Source organism: Protomyctophum bolini (assembly GCF_963924005.1).
Source record: "Protomyctophum bolini genome assembly, chromosome: 3".
Lineage (NCBI taxonomy): Eukaryota > Metazoa > Chordata > Actinopteri > Myctophiformes > Myctophidae > Protomyctophum > Protomyctophum bolini.
The window spans coordinates 9,781,287-9,801,934 of record NC_137864.1 but is presented as its reverse complement, the minus strand read 5'-3'; the positions used below and the strand labels follow the sequence as shown (position 1 = coordinate 9,801,934).

The window sequence follows — 20,648 nt, the reverse complement described above, 5'->3', positions numbered from 1 at the left end:
TAACAAGAGTCGCAGCCGGTGGCTCTGGAAGGTTCTAGTTGAAGCAGGAGCACGTCAATAAATCTGGACCCATCCTTAGCCCAAAAGGAACCCACCGACACCAGCGCTCATCTAGTCCTCATCCGAAGTATTTTCTTTACAATTTACCACGAAAATTAAGTAAGGATACCTGAAGTGATGGCGACGACAAGAATCCTGAGCGGAGGCAATCTGGGCAAAAACAAAGGAGGGGCGTATGTGGACCGCGACAAGCCGGCGCAGATTAGATTCAGTAATATATCTGCTGGAAAAGGTAAAGATTCTAATGAGGCATTCTCGGGCTTTATTTCTAAACGTGTGTGTCTGTGCGTGTCCCTTACTTGCGCGTGTGTGTTCACGACCAGTTTCTACGACGGTTCTTTTCCCTGTATCATCCATCACAAGGATGCTATACGGTAGCCTGGCCCAGGCTGGGCTGCTTCAGCTTCATGCACTGTCTGCAACAATGCACATGACTCAACATAAGAGTAGGAAGTTCATGTACTGCTAGAACTGAATTGAACCAATGCTCCGTCGGACCTAGCCCAAACATTTAGACTCTCGTGGAGGTTTTTTTCGATTCTGACGAATCAGAATCGGGAAAAAAAACCTCTACGAGAGTCTAAATGTTTGGGCTACGTCGGACCATAGCATGCCTCCCGCCCCAACCTAAATCCTAATGCATTGCCTATTCTCTGATTAATTGAATATGAACAATCCCAATGGAAACATGCTATAGGCTTTCTTGAGTTTTAAATCACCTTAGCAGATACACACACCCCAACCTTAGCCTTGCCTAACACTAAGCCAAAAGTTCACCCAGAATTTTGCCACACTTGCCGAGTTAATAGATCTGTTCCTTTCTGCAAGCGACACCATCAGAAGACAAGGTAGCTCTGGTCCATAGCTCTAGCCTTTAATGCGTATTAGAGCTATGGGTCAGAGCTAAAGACAAGGTATAATGTGTACGTTAGGCTTTACACTCAATACACTGCCATTCTTTATTACAAAAGTAATGATTAACAACTCTGTCAAACCGATGAGCACTTAAAATGCTATAAAAGGCCTTTTATTTATAAAGTAAAGCACGCTTCTGATGTCTTGGTTGCTGTGATTTTTAATTTCATCAGACGGCGTCTATGAATTTGTACTGTATGGACGTGGTGTGCTCTGCAGAAAATAGAAATACTGACTGAATGATTTGTTTTTGACAGCTGTCGCAGATGCCATCAGAACCAGCCTCGGACCCAAGGGCATGGATAAGATGGTAAATGGAAATGGTCTTTGTTTTGGTTCTTTTAACAGATTAAATTCATGCATGTGTCTATAAACTGGATGTAAATGTTTCAGATCCAGGATGGGAAGGGTGATGTGACCATTACCAACGATGGTGCCACTATCCTGAAACAGATGCAAGTGCTCCACCCTGCAGCTAAAATGGTATATGTTTTTTGAAACATTAAGTGACTGTCATGTGATGGTCATCCCTGAATATCCCTGTCTGATCTGTTACTCTAAGCAGGTTTAAAATAAATACTGAACAATTTGGACCAAAAATGTGGTTGTGAACTTGTGACCACGCCCCGGTAAGATTACTCACCAATACTGTGAGGATGCTAATGTGTCAGGGTGTGTGTTTTTAGCTCGTTGAGTTGTCCAAAGCCCAGGACATTGAGGCTGGTGATGGCACAACCTCTGTGGTGGTGATCGCTGGAGCTCTGCTTGATGCCTGTTCCAAACTACTCCAGAAGGGTATGTACTGTATGGGCCGATTCATACTCCTAGACCTGAAAAAACTCGATTCGGTTCTGTAAAGACTACCATATGACATCATTCGAGGTTCGGGGGGGGAGGGGGAGGGGGGGGGGGGGGGGGGGAGAGGAGGGCAGGAACCATCCTAAATTCGGCACTTTGGTGCCACTGAAATTTTGTGTCGAGCCAAAATAATTTCGGCACTATAGCAGTATTTCTAATAAGAATCACTCGAGATTGTGTTGAATAAATGTATTGCCCCTCAACATACTTTTTTGGCAGCAACCAGTCAGACTGATTTTGTGGCCATCGCAGCTTGTAAATGAGTGTTCTGTTCATCCCTCGGCCAGGTATCCATCCAACTACTATCTCAGAGTCCTTCCAGAAAGCTGTGGACAGGGCTGTGGAGATTCTGACCGACATGAGCACACCAGTGCTGCTCAGTGACCGTGAGACACTGCTCAACAGCGCCACCACCTCTCTGTGCTCCAAGGTGGTGTCCCAGTATTCCAGCCTGCTGGCGCCCATGAGTGTGGATGCCGTGATGAGGGTTATCGATCCCGCCACGGCGACTGGCGTGGACCTTCATGACATCCGCATTGTCAAGAAGCTCGGGTAAACCATCAAATCGTTATCCATTTGTAAAAGAAAAAATGTAATCATGGAAACTAATGAATTTGAGCAAGATTTTAGCACATTTTGGGAACATTTGGGCAAGTGGCTGTTTTTTGTACAAAACTAACTTGGAATGAATTCAGAATCATGAAAAAACCCTATTTTTACATGTCACATGCTACTTAAAGCATAAGGAAAGTTTGACAGTTTGGCCTCATACAGGATGTTAATGGCAGGGTCAGAAGAAACCCCTATAAAAAATTGCCCAATACCGACAGCCGGTCAGCAAGTGGATTCATAAATAAAAGTACAGTAACAGTATATAGACTATTTTAGGCCAATAAAAAAGACTATATAGTATATACCAAATTTCTCACTTTAAACAAAAGAAGCATGTCGGCTGCTGGACTATTTGATCAAAGTCTGAACAAAAAGTAAGCAAGGAAAACAAGGTTATGCATGAAATGGTAATCAAGGATCATAGAAGAACCAAGAACCATCATCAGTCTAACAGTAGAATATCCCAAAAATATATACTTCACATGACTTGGCATTCTGAACCACATTCTTGGATGGTAAGGTTTGTAATGCACCTCAGTCTCTGGACACTCAGACAAGTCAGATATATCCTTCATCGTACCATGGTGTTGCTCACTGAAAATGGCTGATCTAGAAGTTCACGTATTGCAATGTGTCTGTGAGCAGCATTACGCATGCCTATGTCATTAGACTCATTACCACAGCAACTAGCACAGATAGGTTGTTGATGACTGAATTCACCTGGCTGATCTGATCACTTGCCAATAACTGAGTGGACAGTCAGTCCTAGAGATACAGTAGATCAGTATCAACTTTATTGTCACATCACAGTATAAAGATGTGGGAGAAATTCAGCTTTCAGGAACGTTGGGGGAGGAGAGAGGAAGGGAGGTGGAAACAAATCATCAAAGATAATTGTAAATTTATAAAAGTAGCAGGTATGTACATGATGCATACCTACAGGTTAGAGATATGGTACAGGTTTAAAAAAAAAAAAAAAAAGCAGGTCCCGAGGTAGGTAGAGCATTATAATTATTTTTAGTGGACACTCGGTCATCCACATGGCTTATTAGTTTTTTGGTGCTACCTGCTAACCCAGTACTTTTGTGTGCAGTGGGACCATTGACGACTGTGAGCTGATTGATGGTTTGGTGCTGACACAGAAGGTGGTCAACACTGGTGTTTCCCGTGTGGAGAAGGCAAAGATCGGCCTGATCCAGTTCTGCCTGTCCCCTCCCAAAACGGATGTGAGTTACCAACTAATACGCTTCAATTTTAGGCTGTATTATTTGTGATGATGGACTACTTATGCATTTGTTACCTCTATGAACGCAGTGGTGCTAAACCTGGTCTCTTGTAGTCCTCAACTTCTTGTAGATATAGTTGCTTAATGCACTAATGTGAAGTAATACAGTTTGACTGATAGTATTTGTCAGCAGTTCTAGTGTCTCTTTATCAGATAAAACAACATTGTGGCCTTTTTCATCCCTTGAACTCTGTGTTTTCCCACTGGTGTCCAGATGGACAACCAGATTGTAGTGTCAGACTATGCCCAGATGGACCGTGTGCTGAGAGAAGAGCGTGCCTACATCCTCAACCTGATCAAACAGATTAAGAAGGCAGGCTGCAATGTCCTGCTCATCCAGAAATCTATCCTCAGGTAACCCTATTTGAATTTCTATTTTTGATGGCCATATATGATTCATGATAAGAATTTAGTGAATGTTGAAAGTGTCATACAGTCAAGTCAACACTGAATGATCCACACGAACTAAATGTATTGGTCAGGAGCGGAGATAAAAGACATGTGTAATTTTGACCTGGTTAACAATGGTAAAGAAGTTTTCAAATACTTTATATTGATACCAAACCTTATCCTACAGAGATGCTATGAGTGATCTGGCTCTGCATTTCCTCAACAAAATGAAGATCATGGTCATCAAGGAAATTGAGAGGGAAGAAATTGAATTCATCTGCAAGGTAAAATCCTAATTTCCTAATCCTAATCAGTCTTGTGACAATGTGGTTTTATTTCACAGCCGCCTCCTAACTGTAGCCATGTTTTATTCCGCTGTGCTGGTTAAATATACACACTGTAGTGACTGAATCTGACAGTACTAATGTTCCTGAACTGCTTAAGTTATAATGTTGGATTTAATTACATTTTCTGCATTAAAACAAATCCTTTGAATTGAAGACTTTTCTCATAGTGTATGAATGAAGTGACTGACTCTCTCTCCTGTCCCCTGTTTTTAGACAATTGGTACCAAGCCCATTGCCCATATTGACCATTTCACACCAGAGATGTTGGGCACAGCTGAGTTGGTAGAAGAGGTCTCTCTGGACGGCTCTGGCAAGCTGGTCAAGGTATGCAGCGGCTGTAGCTTTATTCTCAAAGTGCTCATGCTAATCCTATGCATAGTATGGAATAACACTTGAGATGGTTAGTTGTAATGCAAAATTGCGAGCGAGGAACCTGGATGTGAAAACATGATACTCTGCCCTTTTCTGGCTAGCACTGCTAACTACCCTCTATCGCCACCCTGTGGCAGACTGGCAGTCAACTTGTTCATTGGCCAATGTCTTTTTATATTCAATAGTAATAACAGTTTACAGTAAGTACAAATTTATACCCATATCCAGTACAATGTTGGTTGACTTCCTGATGGGTTGTCTGTGCAGATCACAGGCGTTGCCAATCCTGGTAAGACTGTGAGCATTGTGGTGCGCGGCTCCAACAAGCTGGTGATTGAGGAGGCTGAGCGCTCCATCCACGATGCACTGTGTGTCATTCGCTGCCTGGTCAAGAAGAGGTATGTTTCCCAAACATCTCCTTTCTGGGTTAGCTACGAACTGCCAGAAGACATCTCCGATGTTTGATTCAACCCTTCCTTTAATCTGCTCCCCGTCTGTCCCATAGGGCTCTTATCGCCGGTGGTGGGGCCCCAGAGATCGAGCTGGCGCTGCGGCTGGCAGAGTACTCCCGCACCCTGGCAGGCATGGAGGCATACTGTGTGCGTGCCTACGCTGACGCACTGGAGGTGATCCCCTCCACGCTGGCAGAGAACGCTGGGCTGAATCCCATTTCCACTGTGACAGAGCTCCGCAACAGGCACGCCCAGGGGGAGATCAATGCTGGCATCAATGTCCGCAAGGTGGGTTGGCTGTTCATCAAATATGAGGTTACTTTTTCGTTCATGCCAAGTTGAACAGTTCAAGGGTTATAGACATATGCGAAGAGAAGAAAGGTACAAAAGTTACTGTGTAGTGAAAGGTGAAAAGCCTTAGCCTTCATTAAACATTTTAATTCTGTTGTCTGAATATCTATCAATTAGGGATGCACCGAAAGGGAAATTCTTGGCCGAAACCGAATATAGGAAACAGTTGGCCGAACACCTGAATATTCGGTGCATCACTACTATCCATCCATCTTTCCGTCATCCATGAATGAATTGAGTTTTATTTAGTTGTTGTACAGAGTTTGTCAAAAAAGGCACAAAAGTCATTTGGACCGAAAAGATGTAGTGCTGTAGTCTGAACTTTATAATGCCTACCCTTTTAACCATATATTATGCATAAACTGGCAAAACATTGATACAAAGACAAAAGTTTGGAAGTTGTCCACATGCCCCCACATTATTAGTCATCCCGTGTACCTTTTTTGTTTTTCATGCAATGAAAATCCATATCTCTTGAAGGATATGTGTAATGAACTCCTTTGTGTTGTCTCACAGGGCGGTATCTCCAACATCCTGGAGGAGCTGGTAGTTCAGCCTCTGCTTGTGTCCCTCAGTTGTCTGACTCTGTCCACTGAGACGGTTCGCAGCATCCTCAAGATTGATGATGTGGTAAGAGACCCCTACCACCTAAAACTGATCTAAAAATACCGTATATTCATTGTAAACTATAATGCGCACTAAAGTAACAGACAATGGAACGTTGTGGAAACTTCAGGAAAGCACGTTTCTTTTTTTTATCTTCGTCAGTGCCTTATGCCTAAACGTCTTTGCGTTCTTTTTACTATTTTGAAAACTATTTTTAAATTGTTCAACTAGCTGAGTAAAAAAGTCAAAGAATAGGGACCTAAGTAGCCAGGCAATCAGATCTCCATCTACTAATTCATCTGTGGTAATCTAAATTACAGGATGCATTGGTTTTGTGATATTGTTACTCTTCAAATTGTTGCCACAAAGTTTCAGTCCATTTATTGAATTTAGATCAGTAGGCAAAGATATCTGCTCACCTGGTGAGACCATGTCCTTTATCATATTGCATTTCCATGTACAAGTTCCAAACATGTTATCTATCACTAAAGGTGATACATTCTTACATCTTACAGAACTGTAGTGTAATTTTGTACTGAAAAGCTGCTTTCTGTCCTTGCAGGTGAACACTCGGAATTAAGAAGTTCTGTTTTCATCCAGTTCTGTCGTTATGGCTGTTGGCACCACAAAGGATCATTGGACCGTGTTTGCTTAGATCTGTCTGTTCGGATGTCCTCTGTAGTTGTTACGTTGCATACTTTAATAAATAATCCTGTTTTCTTTTTGACACTCCAGCTCCTTCCTGCGTGATTTTCTTATGAGCTGCACCTGAATAATAGCTCCTACACACTGTAAGACTTTTATAGTTGTCGGGGAGTCGTCAGATCGTTATGTATTTCACACTACAGGAGTTTTCTTTTTTAAAATATGCTGTCATATCTTTGTGGCTATCACACACTGCAAGAGTACCAAGATGCCATCCAGTAAAATGTTTGCTGCAGCGTAGAACTGGAATGCAGCTAATAAACTGGTACTCCTGATGGCTTGAAATTCTGTCACCTATCTGAAAATGTATCTTCTGTTTTTAAAGAGCTGGAGAGACAGGGAGACCCCTGTTACTGGACAAACATCATAGCAATGAGTTCTATCAGAATATAGTTATTTAACCTTTAAACAAAAAACTTTAATGTAGCCTGGCTCCAGACCATAGACCCCACCCAGACTGAAAAAAACATTCTTCTTTCCTGCCTTGATCTTGTTGGGGAAACTTTGACTACTGCTGAAAGTTGGGATAACAATGACCTACAGTATATGCATGGACCCAGCCCAGAACAGCCCTGCCAATCGGACCCCTATTGCCACGGTAGGTTGGCCTGGCGAATGGCAGCCCCAGGTTCAATCCCCACTTCCGCGTAATGCTACACATGCAAAGTATTTTTTCATTCTGCTTTAAGGAGCATATGGCGGGTCGAACTAGGAGGTTGTCAAGGTTCTGAATGCATTGCAAGCATTTGTGTTGCACAAAAACTCCATAAAGGCCATAGCCACTATTCCAAATGTGATGATGTATTTGTGACCCAAATTTTCAGCAGTTGTCACAAAGTTTCCCAAGGTAGTTGGGTTTGAACAAATTGAGAAGTGATGGTAGACTAGAGTATATTAATAGAGTAGAGTATGAACTCATTTGTGAAGAAAGCTATTGGTAAGCATTTATTTTGCAGATATGTCACAAACGTTGCTATTTGCGGTGATTCATATAGTAGATCGGGTTTATTTTTGTCATCCCCTAATATAATATAAACTCAATGTAATAAAATTAGACCTCATATATTTTGGTATGTCACTGTGAATGCTATAGCATGGGATAAATAATCAGTTATTGTATAACTAACATCAAATGTTTGTTTATTGTTTCAGGTTAGTACTCCTATAAATGTATTGTCTTAAGCATTCACAACATATTCAATATAAAAAGTAATTTGAATTTATCATAAAATAGACGTCTTTCGTAAGGGGGCCTGTTAACCCATTCCACACCCAAAGCAACACTGTCCTTTTATTGTGTTCAAATTAAATAGCCTGAAAAGGGAAAATTAAAATGAAGGGTCCATGTGTGCACTGAGGATTTTAGAGTTGAACAGATGTAGACCTCTTTTACGGTAATGTAGCAGTTAATCTATTTTTACATCAAAAGTTGTGGGTGCCATATGTCACCATGGTGCAACATGAGTAGGCCTACTGGCACTGGATTTTGTTTTCTTCTGATAAATTATATTCCCTGTGAAATATAAGGCAGGGAAAGAACCTTGTGCATTGGTGCCATCTTTTTATATATTCATTCAAATATACTATTCATTACACGGTTTTGTACCATTAATCATTCAAGTCCTACGCTCATAAGGAATGTCAATCTTTGTTATAAAAGGTTTGAAACAGTCTAATGTGGCTGCCAATGTTTTGTTTTTTACTTTGATCACATGCAGTGGTGGACAAAGTATATACCGTAGTCATGTTCTAATCATGTATACTTTAATTCAATTATTTTTTCCCCCCAAATATATTGACCAAATAACCAATTTAACACTGAGGTGCACTGCCCACTCTTCCTTGGTGCCCACTGCACTGCCCATCTAGTGCCACTTATCCTCAGTGTTGCGACAGTATTGAGTTCACACATTCCCTTCTCACTCACTACTGTCTGCCACCAACTGGCGGAGTCGGGTTAGCAGTTTGCATCATATGTCTATGGTTTGCATCATCGCTCAAAATCTGCGCTCAGCAGAGAAGCAGGCAAGGAGGCAGAGCCATATTATAGACAGAGTTACGCAAACTCCGTTCACTTCATGGGGCGACTCTTCTAGGCCATAGAGTAGACGTTCTAGGCTCGCGCGAGTGCGATCATGAACCACGTGACCAGGCTGTTTTCTGCCCCTTCAACTCTTTATGGCTCTGGCAGGAGGCATCGCTGGTGACGTCATGCCCCCTCCCCCATTGAAGAGTTTTTCGCACGGAAAGGAAATCCCCCCCACACAAACGAAACAACAACGTGCTCGATCGCTGCTGCTAAACACAAATACAAAATATTGTGTTATTTGGGCTTTTCTCTCCATCAAGCCGTCAAATCCATCCAATCAATGCGAATGCGATTCACTGCCATCAATACGTTTACCAGGACACGAGGCACACTAGGTTTGTTTTATTTCCTTCTTTTTCAAACTATAACGTAAAACACGAACTTTTCGTCCGATAAAAAAAAGTTTGTTCCTGGTTAAGCATGGGCTAAAGGACGGTAGAGAGAGCTAACGTAGCTAATTAGTTAGCGTCGTTGCGTGCCAGATTTTGCGTTATGAGCGTGCGTTTTTATTAACGTCAACAGTGATAATTATCATGGAAATACGACTTTATTTGCATACCCATTTGTGCCTGACTGTTTTCCTCAATGAGTTCCTCAATCAGTGAAGTTCGGATACAGAGTCACGGCCACGGGAAGCACTTCATCCTACAGAATATTTCAGCTCGATTCGACATGTAACATCCGTCCGTGGCTTAATTTTTTGATTGATTGATTCATTGAATTCTATTAACAGTTTGCAGAATTACAGTACATTTCAAGCACAACTCAACACAAAGACTTAACTGTGAGTGGACGACCCAATAAAGCATTACACTTGTTTACAAGAGGGTCCACCACAATTCATCAAAACATTTAGAGACGTACAAATAGACACTAATATATATATACCGGCAAAGAACAGAACAGGAACTAATCATAAAGGAGGTAAAACGGGAAAAGAAACGTATACAGTGAGGGGGAAAAAAGGTTGGGGGGATTCCGATTTTACAGGGGCCAGTTTCGAATCGCAGCCGTCCGTAGGTGCCCTTTGAGAGCGGTTTTGAAGGAGTCAAGGGATTCGCTAGACCCATATGTGCCCTCTCCCTAAGGTCATTCTGTAGCTACGAGATTCTGTAGCTCATCTGGAGATACAGAATGAGCGTAGTGCTGTGGGAACATACTGGGGCTAGGGATTCGCATGTCTTAATGACTGTTGGAACTAAAGGTCGTTCCACATTTTGGTGGCATAGGAGCAAGATAATTTAGTCCCTTGTTTGTGCCGAATCTGGGTTGCACATGGTTTGTTGCACTCCCTCTGGTGTTGTGGGTGTGGACATTAAGTAAGTATTTAGACAGGTACATGGGTATCTTGGTGGTGTATCGAATCTTGTGGACCAGACCCATTGCAAGATGCTGTACTCTGTCATCGACCCTAAGCCATTCCAGCCTGTCAAAGTGGGCAGGGGTGAGGTGGGTTCGGGGTGAGGCCAAGCCTGACCAGTTTGTTTTGGGAAGTCTGGAGTCTTGTTTAAAGGCCTTTGAGGTGCTGTGGTACCAAGAGGTGCATGCATAGTCGAAGAAACCTTGTACCATTGTTCAAAATTGTACACATATGGATATGGAATAGTTGGACTGTTGGAAAATATGAAACAGAACTAGCCTTGCAGTCAGTATATTTGTGTATTTATGCAGAATTATCATTCTGCATAATGAGTGTTTTTACTTTAGTATATTTTGATACCAATACTTTTGTACTTACTCAATTATATAATACATTTTACTTGTAACAGAGTAATTCTACATGGTGGTATTCATACTTTTACTCAAGTAGAAAATGTGAGTACTTCTTCCACCACTGTATGTCTGCAGACTGCACCCATTTTTGAGGGGCTCCTGTATTCAGCTGTAGTGTAGATGTCTGTCCACAAACATTAAATGCCATTGACAATGAATGGAGAAATTATGTCGTATTATGTCAGTCAAATACAGAGTATGCTAACCGGTCGTTCTTCTGCTTCTGTTCCGATAGAAACCCCACTTCAACCCTGCATCTCACCGGGCTGCTCTTTCTGTCGTCTCCTCGATCCAGTGAGCGATGGAGGGAATGGAAGGACCTGGATTTGACCCTTTCTCTCTCAGTCAAGAGTTCAACTTGAGCCAGGAGATTCGAGAGATCAGCATGAGACCCGATCAAGAGTTTAGCATGAGAACGGATCATTTTAATGCCATGTGTGAAATTTAGTAAGTGATTTAAAAAAGCGATTAAAAAAAGTATTGACAGATAGGAGAGATTAACTTGTGCCTATGAAAACATCACTACCTTTTCAGAGAATATTACAAATTATTCCTAATTGTATTTATCACATTAATACATTTGTATAGCTTGGTTTACAGTTTGGTTTACAGTTATATGCCTAAGGCAGATGGTGATTGATGGAATAATATCAAGCTAGAAAGAATTACTTTGTATATTGAAATATAATGTGTCTTTTTACACTGTGTTTAGCTTGCTTCCCACTGACGAACCAAGCATGGGACATGAGTCTGCTGTGGATGAGCAGGTAAACTATAACTTATGTTGACGCTATCATATATGATCATATCATAATTGATCACAAAGTGCTCACCCTTTATATCTATATTTGATATCTGAACCTTCTTTATGTAGATGTAAGGGCTGTAAATTCAGTCTAGGCCTGTCAGTTATTTTTTATATTCATAATTGGACATATTATTATTTTGCATAATTGTTTTCATTTTGAAAAATGTTCATATATTCCAAAATGGTGGAAATGGCAGATCTGACATGTTTCTTTTGCAGTTTTTATTTAACAAAATGCTTAAATGTGGCCTATTTTGGCATAGTCCATTATTTATTTTCGGTCACTGTGGCAAAATGGCATGGTGCCGATATGACGAATAACCGAAATGACTGATCATTTAGGTTATTTGTCATATCGGCCATGCCATTTTTGTTTACAAAGCCAAACAGAATTGTTGAGAACGGACAGATTAATATGACGCTTCCTTCTGAGTCACTTTGCCTTCCCTCACAGCTCATAACGGACCCCACTATGACAGACGGCTTCTACGGAAGTTTGCTCAATGAATTACCTCTCCAAGAGTTGTCCAACGTGGACAACCTGACTCCCCCGGCCTCCACCGTGCCGACAACAACCGACTACCCCGGGGAATACGGATTCCAACTCCGCTTCCAGCAGTCAGGCACTGCCAAGTCAGTTACCTCCACTGTGAGTACCCTCACTCAGTCACGCGGAGGCATTGTTGAACACCACACACCACATTACAACTCTTTGTTCTTTCTTTCCCGTGTCTCTCTCCACTCTACTGTCGATAAAATAGAAATGTCCTGCGAATTATCTTAAAAACAGATGATAATGACTTACCACCTGAGCCATTCTTGGTCCACTGCTAGTAAACCCTTTAGGGAGACAAAGATTTAGCTGGGGATCCCAGTGTTGAAGCACCACTCACTCTGCCATTCAGTAACTATGTACCACCAATACCATATTGTACATCCAATACTCTCCTCTCTGGACGAGTTGCTTTCCTTTATACCACTCTGTTTACAGAAATGTTTAAGTTGCCTCCCATTTATTGAATTTACCGTTAAAAATATTTGAATATTCATATCAAAGGAATTCCACTAGATGACCATAGGGGTTTGTGCCTTTAAATCAGTATGACATTGTGGCATAATGCGTTTATTTGACAAAAGTAAAATCAACATACCTTGGCGACGAATTATAGTAAAAATGTTCATGCCCCGTCGTGGCATTCATGTGGAATCTTACTCATTGTGACGATAAGCTAAGGTTCGGTGTCTCGCTTTGTTTGAACAGCCAATAGCAGGGAGATTTCCATGGTGACTCAGTGATCAATGTGTGCTGCAATTGGTCAGCTGAGTTACAAGTTAGAAGGCTGTGCTCCCGCCCCCTTGCCACTCGTTTTCACCACTCTGGCTTCACAGCCTGGTTGCAAAGCCCTGCTCTGACATGACGGGGCATGTTCCCTTACCTTCTTCCCCAGCACAGACAGGGTTAAAAAATGGACGCTAGGAAGGTATGGCGCGATGTTTTTGACTTTAATGAATTTAACGAAATTGTGTTTCATTCTCTACATAATTTTTAAATTGCGTTATTAAAATTAACTATTTGATAAACTGAATAATTTATTATAAGTCAGAAATGTAAACTGCACGAGGTACAGGCATTGATTAAGGCTAAAAGAATAACACAAAAAGGTCCTGGGGATTGTTTCCATTGTGGTCCTAATTAAGTCTGTATATTTTATATTGGTTCTTAGAAAATAGTTCAGAACTTCAGACAACAACGATGAGCAGAAATCATTTTTGTTTTGTGTTTTAGTACTCTGCCCAGTTGAATAAGCTGTTCTGCCGGATGGAGAAGACATGCCCAATAGAGGTGCTGGTGATGCAGGAACCACCTCAAGGTGCCATTCTCAGAGCCACTGCCGTCTATAAGAAGACAGAGCACGTTGCAGATGTGGTCCGCCGCTGTCCACACCATCAGAGCGAAGACGGTGAGAAAATAACGTGGGAGAGTGACCATTAAGTGTCTTCAAAATGCGTACATTTAAGGTCACATTTCAGCACAGGCTGTTTGACTGTAGCTTAGTATTTCAGGCCACACCATGTTGCCATATAATATGAAGTAAGTGAATGCCATATCTATAGAAAAACTAAGACCAGTCTGAAGCGAGTGGTGCAACCCCCTATTGGTACTCTAAACATCGGGACATAGGGATATAGGTTAGGACATAGGGACATTGCTGTTCCTTGGAGTGGTTGCACCACTCAAAAAACAGATCCGGGCACACTTAATAATTACAAAGGAGGACAACTTTATTGAACCGACATGTTTCGACCATACGGTCTTCATCAGGGCGCAAACTGAATGTCATAATTGCCATTAGCCTTGACATGGAAATGAGATTGATTATCAATTTCCCAGTTTGATAATCTCTTGGCTTGGTTTCTGTTTGGCAAACAAAACCAACTTGCGCTTTGGTTACTTGTTAACCAGAATCTCATTCAACAGTATGTCAACGGCCGTCTCAAGCCTAATATTATATACTCTCTGTAGTATCATGAGTTGTTAGCTCAACAATCAATTCTTGTCGGCACTGTCGTTTTTTGGATGTATACATTTAATTAAGCTTCACTTCCAGCGTCTCCCTCCCTCTCTTTACTTGCCTAGATGTGGCGCATCGGAGCCACTTGGTCCGGGTTGAGGGCAGTCAGAGGGCCAGCTACTTGGAGGACCCCTGCACCAAGAGGCACAGTGTGACTGTCCCCTACGAGTCCCCACAGGTAGGATCTCCATGCTCCTACCCCCTTGGGAGAGCCCATGGGGGCCTCCTTCTGGACAACTAACAATATTCAATGTTAATGTTTTTTTTGTTTTTTGTTCCCTCATTTATGTAGTAGTACTGGGTCTGTTAGTTGAAAGTCGTCTTGGGAAAAAGGCCTCTTCATGTAATATGAATGTCCCGATATTTATAGAATTTATCACTGTGGTCTACATTATGGTACAGATTTAATTATAGAATATACAGGGGTCAATGTTTATTATGTAATGTATATTATCCACTTTCAATATGCTACAAAATATTTTACAAAAGATACATAAGATGCATTCAACAGCTTATGATAACTATTATTATAACATAATACAATTTGGTCTGCATTTGCAAACACGATAGTGTATACCCTAAAATGTTGTGTGCTTGGTCAAGGATGAAAGAGGAAGAAGTGATGATGACAAGCATATGAGTTTTACTTCTGGAAGTATTTATTTAGAAATCGATAGGGAAAGGTCATCTGTACTAAACGCTGTTTGATTCTCTCATGGTTTTCCACGGGTGGTTCATGCAGACTCAGATCTAGCTGCAGACTTTACTTTTCACTGACACCTATGTCGTGGTTTCAGCTTGGCTCCGAGGTCACCACTGTCCTCTTGAACTTCATGTGCCTCAGTTCTTGCATGGGGGGGATGAACCGCCGACCCATCCTGACCATCCTCACCCTTGAGACAGCTGAGTAAGTCTTTAATTCTTCTGCTGTTTGAGGACCGTATTCGCACGGAGGCCATTTTGCTCTTTGTTTCACCTTTTACATCTCCCCTGGCTCATCTGATTGAATTCTTGTTGGATCTTGTGGTTGTTCATGGGCTCTCTTTATTCCATCCTAGTTGTCAGGTTTTGGGGCGCATGTGTTTTGAGGTGCGCGTTTGTGCCTGTCCAGGCAGAGACCGCAAGACAGAGGAGGAAAACGCCAACAAGGCAGAGAAAGGTGTTAAAGCAACCAAGAAAAGAAGTAAGTATTAAGTCATGGCAATGCTTCGACTTTCTGCCTGTGTATAAACGTCTCCTCCCTAACCTGATTCACTCTCTCACTCAGAGAGTGTGGCTGTTGCCCACACATCGTCAAAGAAGATGACACCTGCCTCCAGTGCTGATGAAGAGGAGGTGTTTGTCTTACAAGTGAGTGACTATATACTGTAACTACATAATAGGGGTGGGTGATTGCATACATTGACATCAACCCTCTCCGTAATCACCGCTAGGGTACCGAATATGTCGATATGACAAAAGGAAACATAATTGCCATGGCGATTTTTTTAATCTCCCTGTGATCTCTCCCTCAGGTACGTGGACGCAGGCGTTACGAAATGTTGAAAGAACTCAATGAAGCATTGGATGCAGCAGACAGAGAGAAAAGGTAAGCTGACCATTCCAAAACATTGCCAAAACGCCTCTTTAGCATATGTCACTTGAATTAAGGTCACTTGATTGATGGACAGCGCCTGTCAGCTCCCTTTATGGCTTCTAAATTATAACCTACCACTTCCATACAGAATGGGATGAAGACTTTCCCCCCCACTATTTCCTGTTCCACGTATTTCTTATATGCAACGCCAGTGCCGCTATTGCAAAGCCCCCTCAGGTACATTTATTTGGGGTGGGTAGATCATGTTGAGCTGGTCATTTTAACACTTATTATGCCCAGGACTTGTCCACACATCTTCATAATTAGCTACATCCGTAACAGGACCAGGACGTGTGGACACATCTTTAGGTCCTTAATGATATAAAACGCAACCGCTAAAATCAATTTTTTAGCTGTTTAGCTGCCTTCTGCCAGGATCCCCTGGTGTAATTCCATCTGATCGTTGTGGCAAAATTAAATTTAAGACACGGACAAAAAATTACTCTGTAGTTATTGCAATTTGCAATTTCTTTGGAAATTATTCTATCACAAGGTTGATTTTCCTTGTGTCATGTTTTATAAAACATTTTAATTTGTTTTCCTTCTTCAGTATGTCCAAGAAGAAAGCGCCTGTGAAACAAGAGGCACCGATGCCATCCAGAGGGAAGCGCCTTAGAAGTGAAATAAGTGACACTGATTAAATTAGCTTTAAACCTAATTTATGCATGTCAGTGTCACTAGTTGATGAGTGACACAATTATATGTTGAACCATAAATTAGGCATCATGCATCACTTATTTTCTTTTCTTTTTTACATGTAGTTTTTTGGTAGTCTGTTTTGGCATTGAATGCCAGGTTGAGCTCATTGGTCAGGTAAAGGTCACGTCAGTTCAATGAAAAATAAAGTGTTTTTCTACGAAACAATCACAGAGCTTGATCATTCATGGTTGTCCAGAGTAGACAACTGTGCAAAATGTATGTGTGCTTTTTTGGGGTATACACTTTGTAAGATTATGCTTGTGCAGTGGTTCTCAACGTGGGGTCTGGGGACCACCAGGAGTCATTGATGGTGTTTGAGGGAGTCCCAAGCTAAATCACCATTATTACAAAGTACAAATTCAACTAGTCTAGAGAATGCACAAGAATGGCTACTTTGATCTCTATCCATAGCCTACTATATTCTCTAGTATATCAAGCCTACTCACTAAAGTGATGGACGATAAATTATGTATGGGTTAACCTGGCCTTTTACAGTTAAATGTCTGTTTGACCCTGTACTGATTACATTTCTGCCAATAAAGTATTCAATCAATCAAATATAGGTATGAGCCACAGCCATAACTAACACACTGGACCGGTGCTAAATTAGAATACGGTCACCATTCAAGCTGGCTTCAGTTAATGTACAAAGAAAAAATAACATCAATTTTGGGGGATTTTATGTTGGTGTGTGTGCGTGTGTGTGTGTGGGGGGGGGGGGGCTCATTTTTAACTTGGGTATTGGGTTCCCTGATTACTGCTACCCTATCTTTGTATTCTACATTGCATTCACCAATGCTCAATCATGCTGAGATGGTCACAGCGCAATCATTGTTTGATATCTTACTTTTTCATAACGATCACGGTGTCATTTGTGGAACAAAGGAAATGGATGGGGGACAAACCACATAATCCTATACCTTTTTGTAATTGTTTGACAAAATGACAATACAAGATCACAATGTGTGACATCGTCGATCGCAGTGTGTTGTAACTTGTGAGTGACTTATGAGCTTGTAGATCAATTTCCCTTTTCATGTAGCCTTGTAAGCCAGGGGTTGTGCATCTTAAGGCTCTAGCTAAGTTCAAGAGATGCACCCAGAGTATGGGATGCACCATGCATGCACTGCCCTCTGGTGAATGCACCAACTGAAATGAAGATGTATTTAAAAAAAATATCTTGACTGTCTTGAATAAATGTTATGGGGATATAACGGTACTCTTAGAGTTTTGCATTATTTGTGTATTTTGTCTTAAAAATGGTAATTTAATTGGTCATTTTGCAATTTGCATGAGACTATGGGCCGTGCAGATATGGTCCCGTCCTAATAGTGTGGTACGATGCGTCCAAAAAACAGCTCCCGTAGGATTTTTGTGCTAAAATTGCAGATCTTGGTTCTATAGAGTCCAAACTATGAGAAAATGATGGGGTTCAAATTTTCCCGACCCCCACCCCGTTTCTGGGGGGGGGTCATCTATTTGGGACCTCCCAGAACAGTATGCCAGCCAGTTAATGTCCGATTTTCATAATATTTGAATTGTTTTGTATGTTTTAAAACATTCTGAGTTGATTTCTTAAACTTTTAAAGTGGTCAGAATAATTTTTTGACTTTTGGTAGGGGTTTTTCCTCACCTGGGACCTCCCGGACTGACCTCTGGGCCTATAAATTCTCATTACATTCCTCGCTCTGCTCCTGTTCCAGAATAACGTCAGATTAGATCATAAATGAAGCATAAAAGTATGTGTAGCTGGGCTCTGATATAAAATAAATAGTAGTAGCCAATACCAGGGGTCTTCCACAGGGGGCCCATGACCCCTAGGGGGTCCTCAGAGTTACTATACAGGGGCCCACCAAATCATTGTGGGATAGGAACTTTTATTATTTTTTTTACATTAAACCACTTGAACCATAGCATCCCTTTTCCAGGGAGAACTTTAGCCAACAATAGCTGATCTACAAGGTTGTAGTTTGAGCTTGTAGATCAGCTATTTTCAAAGTAAGGTGCCTCAGTGTAGCAAATATTGCTGCTAAATAAAGATCAGCCAGGCTGCTGCTGTCTTTCTCTTTGTCTTTCTGTTGTCAGTCAGGTGACTTAGAGGAACTCATCAAGTATTTCCTTGCTCGTGATCTCCTTAAATATGCTCGACTGATGCCAGTCTATCTTGCCCAAATGAACGCTCTTGAACAGGATGACCCTGCAGAAACATGGAACGCACTGAAGTCAGGTGAATTTGTGGTCAGAGACACCGTTCACTCATCTCTTCACAGATCAAGCCCTTGAGAAGGAAATCAAGAAGCTAAAGGGACATGGTGGGATGGTTGGAATCAGTAGAGATGAAGCAGCTCTGGACCGACTAGTCACTACCACACCTCATCTTTCTGGTCTAGTGAATCAGTACCTCAACATCTTCCCAAAAGCTTCCAGGTCTTCAGGGAAAGAACATTATCAGCTCTCAGGAGAGATTGCATTGAGGTCAAGAGAAAATGCTCTCAAGCAATGTAAATTGATTGAGTTGCACTGTGGAGGCAATCTGTTCAAAGAGAACACACAATTGAAGAGTCTGGTTTCATCAGCGCCTGTGTCAGATGGGGAAAAAAATGACATTCTTCCTGGGCCTACACAATTTTTCTGGTGCTGACTGGGGAGGAAAATTTGTTGGAATCTCCAAGAAGACATGGGTCAATGCCTACTTGAGGCTTGATGATGATGATCCTGCCATTAACTGCTTCAAGGACCTTGGAATGGGTTCCATTCCACCTGAGCTTGTTAACGGCAAGCTTCCATCACCATTGGAGTCATTGGAGCATGGAGGTCCAACAACCTTGCCATTACTAGATGGGAACTATTGAGGGTGAGATGCTACCTCCAACCCGTGCTGCACGGCTACCACATATCCTCTGTGCCAACTACGTCACAATGCGGGATAAGTCATTCATACCTGGAAAATTGCCCCGAGCTTCCACCAATCGAACAAAATGGATGGAATTCAGATAGTGGAGGGTATGTTCCAGTCGGGTGTCTTGCCCTCCCTGCTCCAAAGGCAGTACTTGAGCTCATCAAATGTGGTTGCAAAGCAGGTTGCAAGGGACGGTGCAGCTGCTCAAACAATAACCTGCCTTGCACTCCTCTCTGCAAATGCTATGGTGGAGACTGTGTCAACACTATCAGGGAGGACATTCAAGATGATGATGACAAAGATGAATAGATCCTACAAATAATGTATTGTAGGCATAATTTACCATGGGCTCTTTAAGAGGATAAGTGTGTGTGTGTGTGTGTGTGTGTGTGTGTGTGTGTGTGCCCAAAGTGAGAAGTTGCAATACCTTTATTCCCTGCAGTGTCAACAATAATGGTAGAATACTAATAAACTATCAAAGTACTTTACATAAACGCAAGATATTCTAATACTATTCGAAATACTTGCAAATCACATGTAACAGGAGCAGAGCGAGGAATGCAATGAGTACTGAGATGAGTCCGGGGGGCCCCGGGTGAAAGACCCCAACCAAAAGTCAGAAAAGATTATTCTGGCTACTTTCAAAGTGTAAGAAATCAACTCAGAATATTTCGGACATTAAGGCGAGACACTACAGGTGAAATCATGATATTTTTTCTTTTTTTTTGTTGCTATTTTGCTTCCTAAACATGTTTTCTTTCAAACTAAAGCAAAATACACATTAAAAATCAGTGTTGGGCAGTAGCTAGCTACAAGTAGCGAAGCTACATAGCTTACTACATTTATCAGTAGCTTGATGGTAGCTTCACTCCTTTTGAACCAAGTAGCGTTTTTTGTAGTGTAGCTATTTTTAGACCCAAGTAGTGACGTAGCTTTCAACAAAAGCTACAAAAGTTACAAATTGACTGTTAAATAAAGTTTTGTGGGGGGAAAAAATCCCTGGAAAGAAATCCATGATTGGTTGGTTTAGATAAGAAGAGTCTGACACAAACAAACAGACAGGCATTATCTAGTCCAGTTGTTCCCAAACATTTTTGGACCAGGTACCCCTTTTGGGGGTAGATATTTGTCCAGGTACCCCCTCATCCTCGCAACACGGATAACAATATATTTACAACCACAAGCAGTGTTTCCTGCAGGAAAAAGCTTTGGCATGGT

At 41.7% G+C, this 20,648-nt stretch overlaps 2 protein-coding genes across 3 annotated transcripts; both read left to right on the top strand.

Moving 5' to 3' along the window:
- Positions 1-10: 10 nt before the first annotated feature.
- Positions 11-6,982, top strand: cct4 (chaperonin containing TCP1, subunit 4 (delta)). The gene is made up of 13 exons (XM_080759291.1): positions 11-292; positions 1,233-1,285; positions 1,369-1,458; positions 1,662-1,770; positions 2,121-2,385; positions 3,539-3,671; positions 3,945-4,084; positions 4,308-4,404; positions 4,681-4,791; positions 5,107-5,237; positions 5,345-5,579; positions 6,159-6,272; positions 6,811-6,982. The coding sequence occupies exons 1-13, from the start codon at positions 178-180 to the stop codon at positions 6,826-6,828; spliced, it is 1,611 nt and encodes a 536-aa protein (XP_080615417.1). The 5' UTR covers positions 11-177; the 3' UTR covers positions 6,829-6,982.
- Positions 6,983-9,167: 2,185 nt separating this feature from the next.
- On the top strand, positions 9,168-16,590 carry LOC308336809 (cellular tumor antigen p53-like). 2 transcript variants are annotated; one of them, XM_080794379.1, is made up of 11 exons: positions 9,168-9,377; positions 11,111-11,262; positions 11,528-11,582; positions 12,078-12,272; positions 13,410-13,584; positions 14,262-14,374; positions 14,994-15,103; positions 15,255-15,379; positions 15,464-15,546; positions 15,711-15,784; positions 16,383-16,590. In XM_080794379.1, exons 2-11 carry the CDS (start codon positions 11,117-11,119, stop codon positions 16,471-16,473), a joined length of 1,167 nt encoding a protein of 388 aa, XP_080650505.1. In that variant the 5' UTR covers positions 9,168-9,377; positions 11,111-11,116; the 3' UTR covers positions 16,474-16,590. The 2 variants fall into 2 exon arrangements, with proteins under 2 accessions (XP_080650505.1, XP_080650504.1); XM_080794378.1 differs by having other exon boundaries at positions 9,170-9,377; positions 11,051-11,262.
- The last annotated feature ends 4,058 nt before the right edge of the window (positions 16,591-20,648 follow it).